This window comes from Danio rerio, chromosome 1 (assembly GCF_049306965.1).
Source record: "Danio rerio strain Tuebingen ecotype United States chromosome 1, GRCz12tu, whole genome shotgun sequence".
Taxonomy (NCBI): Eukaryota; Metazoa; Chordata; class Actinopteri; order Cypriniformes; family Danionidae; genus Danio; species Danio rerio.
Window position 1 is genome coordinate 8,851,912 of NC_133176.1, and position 10,589 is coordinate 8,862,500.

The 10,589-nt window shown below is 32.3% G+C and overlaps 1 protein-coding gene across 2 annotated transcripts in view; it reads left to right on the plus strand.

Annotated features, from left to right (window-relative positions):
* The window catches only part of si:ch73-383l1.1, a 258,616-nt gene that overhangs the window by 242,552 nt on the left and 5,475 nt on the right, over nucleotides 1–10,589 (plus strand). For both annotated transcript variants that reach the window (XM_068220987.2, XM_021475936.3), the window contains 3 exons: nucleotides 6,083–6,238; nucleotides 6,996–7,071; nucleotides 8,346–8,492. In XM_068220987.2, the coding sequence (XP_068077088.1) occupies nucleotides 6,083–6,238; nucleotides 6,996–7,071; nucleotides 8,346–8,492 (379 nt within the window). The remainder of the gene's footprint in view (nucleotides 1–6,082; nucleotides 6,239–6,995; nucleotides 7,072–8,345; nucleotides 8,493–10,589) is intronic.

A 10,589-nucleotide genomic window follows, 5' to 3' on the forward strand; every position in this document is an offset into this window, starting at 1 on the left:
AAGTGAACTGCAGACAGTGATGTATGGGACCCTGGACCAGTTTTAAGTTGCACGGGTGTTTGTGGGAACAGCTAGAAATACATTGTATGAGTCAAAATGATCAGGGTGAGGCAGTGGCGCAGTTGGTAGTGCTGTCGCCTCACAGCAAGAAGGTCGCTGGTTCGAACCTCGGCTCAGTTGGCATTTCTGTGTGGAGTTTGCATGTTCTCCCTGCGTTGGAGTGGGTTTCCCTCGGGTGCTCCGGTTTCCCCCTCATTCCAAAGACATGTGGTACAGGTGAATTGGGTAGGCTAAATTGTCCATAGTTTGTGTGTGTGTGTGTGAATGTGTGTGTAAATGTTTCCCAGAGATGGGTTGTGGCTGGAAGGGCATCCGCTGCGTAAAAACTTGCTGGATTAGTTGGCGGTTCATTCCGCTGTGGCGATCCCGGATTAATAAAGGGACTAAGCCGACAAGAAAATGAATGAATGAGTCAAAATGATCGATTTTTTTATGCCAAAAATAATCAGAATGTTAAGTAAAGATCTTGTTTTATATTTCCACAAATAAATCAAAACTTAATTATTGATTATTAATATGCAGTGCAATATTTGTATTATTCATTTATTCATTCATTCATTTTCTTTTCGGGTGATTCCCTTTTATTAATCTGGGGTCGCCAAACGGAATGAACCACCAACTTATCCAGCACATGTTTTACGCAGCGGATGCCCTTCCAGCTGCAACCCATCTCTGGGAAACATCCATACACAGTCATTCACATACATGCACAGACACTACAGACAATTCTGCTTACCCAATTCACCTGTACCACATGTCTTTGGAGTGTGGGGGAAACTGGAGCATCCGGAGGAAACCCACGCGAACGCAGGTAGAACATGCAAACTCCATACAAAAATGCCAACTGACCCAGCCGAGGCTCAAACCAGCGACCTTCTTGCTGTGAGGCGACAGCACTACCTGCGCCACTGCGTCGCCCTGTATATTTGATTTCATTTCATTTTCCAATGGCTTAGTCCTTTGTTTATCTTGGGTCGCCACAGTGGAATGAACCGCCAACAATTCCAACACATGTTTTACACAGCAAATCAATCAATCAATCAAAGGCCTTTATTTGTCACATACACTTCCATGTAGTCAAATACACTGTCATGAAGTGAAATTGGAATCCAGACACACGGTTTCCGGTTTCCCCACACAAGTCCAAAAACATGCGGGACAGGTGAATTGGGTTAGCTAAATTATCTGCAGTGTATGTGCGTGAATGAATGTGTATGGGTGTTTCCCAATGAGAGGTTGCAGCTGGAAGGCATCAGCTGTGTAAAATATATGCTGCATAAGAGGGTGATTCATTCTGCTATGGCGACCCAAGATTAATAAAGGGACTAAGCGAAAAGAAAATGAATGAATATGAATGTGTGGGTGAATGAGGGTGTATGGGTGTTTCCCAGTGCTGGGTTGCGGCTGGAAGGGCATCTGCTGTGTAAAACCTATGCCGTTATAGTTGGCGATTTATTCCACTGTGGCGACCTCTGAAATAGAGACTGGCAGATGGGCAGATGTGGTTGCCAATAATTTACTGTTAAATATACGGTACAAACTGTAAAAGAAATATATAACCCTAACCCTAACCCACGCCAACAAAGTGAGAAGATGCAAACTCCACACAGAAATGCTGATTGGCCCAGCAGGCACTCGAACCAGCGATCTTCTTGCTGTGAGGCGACAGTGCTAACCACTGAGCCACCGCTGCACAGTACTGAATGTATAGGTATCTATAATAAAATGTGCCACCTCTATCATGTGCTTGACATAAAAAGCTCTTCATGTTGCTTGTATTGAGTAACAGCTAAATAGGTTTTCAAAAAAAGCTATTATGTCCTGCATGAATTTCTGGCTATTCCATCTTCTATGTTGTGTTTCTTCTTTTGTGTTTTCGCTCTGCGTGACTGTATTTCAGACAGAAAGAGTGTGTGTGGTTACTGAGCAATACTGCTGCAGTGTCTGTGTGTGTCTGTGTGCTGTGCCATTGTGATGGATGGTTCCGTCTCTCTTCATATCACAGATAAAATGTAATGTGTTTTACCACAGTGTTTTAGACTTCCCTCTTGTCTGACTCATGTATGTCCACATAAATTCCCAGACAGCTGTTGAAGTAGTTTAGACATAGCGAAGTCTTCTAGATGCAAAAACATCAGCAAATGACATGAGAGCCGTGAATTAGTAAAGGGGTTTGGAAGATGCTTTGCATGCAGAAATGATGAAGGCTTTTCCATTAACAGAACAGCCTGTATGTTTTGCTAGTGTCATTTTTTATTTAAATTTTTTTTTTCTGCATAAATAAAATTCTTCGTAAGCATTGTAAACATAAATACGGAGGTCCCCCTAAGAAAAGCTTGTTCATATGGGGCATGAAAATAAAAACTTCTTAGATCTGTAGATTTCCAAAGGCCCTCAAATGATTGCGTAACAAGATGTTTAATTATATGTTGAATATTCCGTGTTGAAGAATCATCAATTATTTGTCAAGCAGATTCATAAATAAAAGTATTCGGTTAAATGTTTTAATGGCAGATCGACAAGCTGGAAATACAGAAGAAAAATGGTCTTGAATAAGAAATCAACAAAAAAAAGATGTCGGGATGTCGCTGGTCCTGGCATAATTATGCATGATATAATGAATGTTAAAATTAGAATAGACTAGGTAAAAGTTTGCTATTTATTATTATTATTATTATTATTATTATTATTATTATTATTAATATTATTATTGTTGTTGTTGTTTACTTATTTATTATTATTAATATTATTATTATTATTATTATTATTATTATTATTATTATTATTATTATTAATATCAATTTTAATATAGTTTATTGTTCATTGTTTGTTTATTTATTTATTTATTTATTTATTTATTTATTATTATTAGTAGTAGTTGTAGTAGTAGTATCTATTGTTTATGTATTTTATTATTAATAATATTATTGTTTATTGTTTATTTATTACTATTATTACTATCATTATTTTTAAATTATAACTATTAATATTACGATTATTAATATTATTATTATTATTATTATTATTATTATTATTATTATTACCATTATTACAAAATTTCAGAAGCAAATGTGTTTCTTTTGATTAATATAATGTAATCACTTCAATATTTGATTTAATTTATTCTATAACTCTGATTCATTTACATCATGACTCTAAATGTTTGTATATTTGTAAACTTAATAAAACAAAAAATCATTACATATATTAAAATAATTTAAAAAATTGAATGGTTTTTTTTCAGATAATACAGTTCAGGTCAGTTAGAATAAGTTTTAAGAGGTATTTTTGTAGATTCTTTGAATATTATTAATCATAATCCATTTTTAAACCGTACTGTTGTTTATTCATTTGATTTGTTAAATAGGTGTGCATAAATGAAAAGAAATTATATTAATTATTTCTAGTGCTTATTTAAATGTGTGGAAAAACGTGCAATTAAGTTTCTTTCATAACAACACTTCCCATTTTATTAAATCATTGTTGGAAGGATATTTCTTTTGTTATAGTTTAATTGTGCTGAAAATTGGAAATTACATTAAGTAAAAAGTAGTAATTATTTTTTTATAATTATTTGTTCAGTGTGCAAGCATCTGCTTCACTTCAACATCATCTTGGATGCTCTTTTGCCGTGATGTTGTCTTTCATTTTACTTCTTTCTCTCATGAAGCACAGGACATGAAGTTGCATTTCACCTGAAGATTAACATAAATCCATAAATCATAGACAAACTTCTGTAGAAAATGGACGTGTGCATGGGTAAAGAGAAATAAAGCGATGCTATTAAACTTTGATTAGATGTCCTGCTAATTTACAGTCTATCTTTAGGATGGGAATCTAATTTGACAGACCTATATTTAAGTCCCTGATGTATTTGTATGGTGGTGGTCTTTATGAGAGGTAATGTGATGGGGGCATTTACAAGCTCCACTGTGCTTTATTCACTTCTGCAGGATATTAAAATCTTTAATCACATATTTCTTTTCCAGGTATGAAAATATCCAAATGTTTTATTAGCAACTCCTTGAACTTATCATTTTATTTTGCTTTATTAATTTTTATTTTATTTTATTCTATTTCATTACATTTTATTTTATTTGTTTTATTTTATTATTTTTTTATTTTATTTTGTTTTATTTTTTTTCATTTAGTTTTTTGTTTTGTCTATTCTGCACATGTTAAACATATTTTAAGCCCTTATATAAGACGGATATAAATAGACCAAATAGACCAAATAGTAAACCTAATTCCAAAATTGGGACTTTATTGTAACTTACATCAAAACATTTTTATTTTATTTTATTTTATTTATTATGTTTCATTTTGTTTCGTATTGTATCATATCGTTGTTTCATTTAGTTTCGTTTCGTTCCATCTGTCCTGTACATTTTAAACATATTTTATGATCTTATATAAGACTGATAGAAATATTAGGCAAAAACAGAGAAATTAAATGCTACCATTAACAAATTCCAAAATTGGGGCTTTATTGTAAAATACATCAAAACATTTTATATTTTATTTTATTTTATTTTATTATTTTTTTTTATTATTAATTTTGTTTTGTTTGATTAAGTTTAGTTTCATTTTAATTAATTTAGTTTCGTTTTATCACATCTTTTCTGTCCTGTACATTTTAAACCTATTTTAAGCCCTTATATAAGACTGATATAAGGGCTTAAACAATAAACAAGTAAAATGCTACCATCATCAAAATCCAAAATTGGGGTTTATTGTAACTTATTTAATCATTATTTATTTGATATTATTATTTAATTATTTTAATTTTATTTAATTTATTATGTTTCATTTTGTTTCGTATTGTAGTTTAATGTAATTTAGTTTTTTTTCGTTTTGTTTTGTTTCGTTCCATTTGTTCTGTACATTTCAAAGATATTTTATGACCTTATATAAGACTTATAGAAATATTAGACAAAAACAGACTAATAAAATGCTACCATCAACAAAATCCAAAATTAAGGCTTTATTGTAACATACATCAAAACATTTTATTTATTTTTATTATTTTTGTTCTGTTTCATTTCATCACATCTTGTCTGTACATACTTTAAGCCCTTATATAAGACTGATATAAGGGCTTAGAAAATAGAGAAGTAAAATGCTACCATCAACAAAATCCAAAATTGGTGCTTTATTGTAACACATCAAAACATGATTAAATTACTATAAATGACTTTAGCCAGTATTAAAACATCATTATTATAGCTTATTTGTAATATTATAACTTTCAATCTAGTCCAATATTGGTTTGTTTTTGCAACATTTACAACCCGTGTGTGTTAGAATATGTATACCTAAATGCAAAGTTTTGACATGTGTTTTATGTTCATTTCACTGATTAAAATATGTTAACCATGTTTGACTTGTAGGTCATACAAGCAGTTTTAAGTTGAATGTAACAACTTAAAATGACTTGTAGAGGTAATTTGATTTAGAAACTTAAAAAATAATTTTTTTTTTACAAAATTTACATATTTTTATATACACCAGGGGTTCTCAAACTGTCAATGTCCTGCCGATGTCCTTCAGATTTTAGCTCCAACTTGCCTCAACACACATGCAAGGATGTTTCAAGAAAACCTAGAGTTTGGTTATAGCTAGCCCAGGTCTGTCTGATTGGGTTCGAGCTACAATCTCCAAGACACCAGACCTGAGACTCGAGGATCGAGACTGAAAACTCCTGATATATACTGTATGTGTGTTATTCTAGCGATCATTATTGTTGCCATCACCATGTTTACTCGTTCATATATTCATATAGAAAACTTCAAGAGAATTTGTTCCAAAAATCTTTACCACACAGTGTATTTATGTTAGCATAATTGACTTTGTTTATCATCTTCTGACAATGTGACAATTTGCACGTATCATGTAACACTGCATATATTTGATTGAGACCTTTTTTTTCTCCATATTGCAGGAAATGTTCAAGTTAGTAACATTTTTAAAGCTTTATGAATGAATGAAATGGGCTGAAATGTCAGCTTGTGTTCTCTGCCAGGGTATGATGTATCTGGAGGAGAGACGGCTAGTGCACAGGGATCTCGCGGCTCGTAATGTGCTGGTTAAATCTCCAAACCACATCAAGATCACTGATTTTGGACTCGCTCGACTGCTGGAAACCAATGAAAAGGAGTACAGTGCGGATGAAGGCAAGGTCAGTGTTTGAAACATGATCTGTATTTGACTAATTGGATTCGCTGCATCAGAACTCACTACAAGGTAAAAGTAAATCATGAAATAAAGATGATTTATGGAGGGAAAATATCAGCAGCATCAGGTTTTCAAGTTTTTAAGTTTCATTTAAAAGTCCTTGTGAGTGAACGTTGACATTGGGTCTCATTGGGAACTCTTTAACTTGCACTCTAAGAAAACAAATTGCACTTAAATTGTGTTCCTGCCTCTATTATGAGCAATATAATTATAGTGGAATAGAAAAATTATCAATATTTTTTTCACTCTCAAGTGGTTCAAAACCTTTATACATTTCTATTTTGTTTTCTTTTTTTTATTGAGCGCAAAATAAGATATTTTGAGGAATGTTAGCAATCTGTAATCAATGACACCCATAGCAGGACAAACAAATACTATGGAAGTCAATGTTTTTGTTGGTTATATAAGTCAATCGTGTGTTTAATTGGTTGATTAAATAATGACAATCATAAAAAATAGAAAATGATTTCTATTTTGATTAGCAATCTTTCTTTAATTATAATTTATAAACAAAAGGTCAATCAGGCAGTTAAAGGGTTGATGTTGAACATTTTTGTTATTCAACCTTGTTCCAAATTAAAGTGTTTTTCACATTATTGTAGGCTTCATCTGTTGGTAAAAAATGCTCTGATTTGCTCTGTTGCAATTGTTCTTTGCATAATTTAATATAAAACATATTTATTTATTCATTTTGGTCTTAGATGCCCATCAAGTGGATGGCTCTGGAGTGTATTCACTATAGGAAGTTTACACACCAGAGTGATGTATGGAGCTACGGTGAGTTTTACTAAATGAAGTATGATGTTACATAGCTAGTAAGGAAGGAAAATAAATATATATATTTTTTTTAATTTGTATATTATATTTGTTTATTTTTATTTTATTTATTAATTCATTCATTCATTTATTTATTTTTGTTTATTTTTTTATTTGTTATTTTATATGTATTTATTTATTACATTTTTTGTATTTGTTTATTTTTATTTATTTTTGTTTATTTTATTTGTTTAGTTTTATTTATTTATTTTAATTTAATTTTGTTATATTTTTATTTTTTATTAATTTATTTTATATTTATTTATTTATTTATGTATTAAATCATTTTTATTGATTTTTATTTTATTAATTTTTTTTGTTTATTTATTTTATTTCATTTATTTATTGCAAATGATTTTAGAAAGATTTTTAAATCAAGAAGTCTTTGCACTTGCTTAAATAATAGTGGGTGAACAAATCAGCAGGGCAAAGGAGGGAGTGATGTGGAAGCAGCTGTCAATCTTCTGCAGAGGCGGTCTTTAGATGAACTATGATGTCATACTGAGGCGAAATTCAAAACAAGCTGTTTTGCCTCTTTGATTCAGTAAAAAGCTTTTGGACACGGACAAGTTCTGAAAGTCATGGGATGGTTTGTTTATTGATTTCTTAAATCATGACCCCTTTAAATCTAAAGTAAATGAACACATTAATTGTAGCTTTTACATAAAATCTTGGAAGTTGGGATTATTCGCCCTCCTAAATTATTGGCCCCCCTGCATATTTTACCTTAATTTCTGTTTAACAGAAAAGAAGATTTTTTTTAACACATTTCTAAACATGATAATTTTAATAATTAATTTCTAATGGGAAATGTATTTTATTTTTGCCATGATGACAGTACATAATATTTTACTACATATTTTCAAGACACTAGTATTCAGCTTAACTAGGTTTATAAGGCAAGTTAGGGTAATTAAGCAAGTTATTGTACAAATCGTGGTTTGTTCTGAAGACAATCAAAATAAAATATTGCTTAAGGGGGCTAATAGTATATTATTTTAATAATACCTTAAAATGATTTTTTTTTTTAATTAAAACTGCTTTTATTCTGGCCGAAAAAAAAAATAAGCCTTTCTTTAGAAGAAAAAATATTATAGGAAATACTGTGAAAAAATCTTTGCTTTGTGTGTGTGTGTGGGGGGGGAGTGGAATCACAGGAGGGCTAATAATGTTGACCTCAACTGTCTGTCAGAACAATCAGTGAGCTTTGAATATTGCTCATGTGTTTGACTCAGGAGTGACTATCTGGGAGCTGATGACATTTGGAGGAAAGCCTTACGACGGGATTCCCACACGGGAGATTCCAGACATCCTGGAGAAAGGCGAGCGTTTGCCTCAGCCGCCCATCTGCACCATAGATGTCTACATGGTCATGGTCAAATGTGAGTCATATTTGCAAGACTTTACAAGCTGTTCATACTGTGTGTCGTAATTTCTGAAGAGATCTTATTCATGTACTCCAGTTAAAGATCCTGTAGTTCAGCCAGAAATTAAAATTTACTCATTCACTCAAGTGGTTTCAAATGTTTATGAGGTATTTATTTTTTTATATGTTGTACACAAAAGAAGATATTTAAAGAAAGCTGGAAACTGGTAGCCATGGGGGGGGGGGGGGGGGTTTACTATGGATGCCAGGGGTCAGCAGTTTTCAACAATGCTAAAAATATATTTATTTGGGTTCAAAAAGATAAAGCCAGGACACCCTCTCAGAAATTGAAACGTACTTAGCATTTTCATCCATTCATTTTCCTTGGGCTTAGTGTCTATTTGAGAGGTCATCACAGCGGAATGAACTGCCAACTATTTCAGCAAATGTTTAAAGCACCACATTTCCTTCCAGCTGCAACCCAGTACTGGGAAACATCCATACACACTCATCCTCCCACACACACACACACACACACACACACACACACACACACACTGTTTTATATTTACATTTACATTTAGTATCCCAGAGATGGGTTGCGGCTGGAAGGACATCGCTGCGTAAAAACCTGCTGGATAAGTTGGCGGTTCATTCCGCTGGGGCGACCCTGGATTAATAAAGGGAGTAAGCCGACAAGAAAATGAATGAATTAATTAATTAATTTACATTTAGTCATTTAGCAGACGCTTTTATCCAAAGCAACTTACAAATGAGGACAAGGAAACAATTTACACAACTATAAGAGCAACAATTTTTTTTTGTAATACAGTTAGCGGTAGAACCAGAGAGGCAATTGCAGATTAGAAAGGGAAGTGGAGACTAAACCTAATTCTCGGCCATGAGTTGGGTCTAAGAAACACACAACAGATCACACAAACATCTTTTTTGTATTTTATTGAATTGTTTATAGATTTTCATTCTAATAAAATTAATTTTCATGCAAAATATTTCTTAAATGATCTTAGCATCACTCAAGTTGTGTCTTTAGATTGTTTTCCAGTTACATTTAAGATTAATAGTCAGTGCTAAATGACTAAATAAAAATGTTAAAAGTGGTTTGGAAAAAGTGAAGGGTGATTAAATGAGTACAAAATTGTTATTTTTATCCCTTTATTGCGTATGATTTGGCAAGTTGCTAATGCGGCGAGATATGAAAAGCTATAGCCAAATCATAACTGATGCAGTAGATTTGTCGCGTACTAGCTGTCACTTCGTTATCCAGCTCTCTTTATGCACTCACGCTCAATTTGTTTTGGCACAGTCAATTCCACTAAGAAGTGGAAAGAGACCCAGATTAGATCTGTTTGGCGTAATCAGATTTGACTGGGAGCCGCCGTTTATGATTTGATTCAACATAACAATTATAACACCTCAGAGAATGCAATATTCTCCCCTGAATCCACTTTTATTGCTTTCCATTTGTTTAACGTGTCAGATTGGAGGGGAAATTAAATGAAATTAAGAAATTAGGATCAAGTAAATGCCAAAGCCAATATATAAAGGGCCTGTGATTTCGGTGATACGAAAAAACATGGGCGAAATCACAGAATCCACTTATAGAATAGGAGTTTATTGCAGATTGAAGAATGTCACCGAATTTTGGATGAACGAATTGGGACTGTACAAATAATCAGTTTAAACATGATGCATTTTCTGCATTTATCGACGATTGAAAGTCACATAATAATGTGTGGAACACATTTATTTTGATAAATAATAAAACAGTAAATAATACAGTAAATGTTTATTTATTTGTTTATTAGAATTTTTTGAAGAAAATAGAAGTGTGGAACACAACAAACAAAATAGCTTTGTCACAATTACCGATTGGGTCAACCACTGCAAATTTTCTGGTGGTAGTGTAACTGTTTTAAATGTTCATTATCATGAAAACAGTGCTTGATTATTGTGATTTTGAAAACTCTATTTCTATAACATTGTGATTGCACTGTAAAAAAAAATTGCTGGATCCCACAAAATTACTTCATGTTGTCCCAACACAAATAGATTAAGTTAAAACGTGAAACAACTACATTCTCGACTAAAAAAG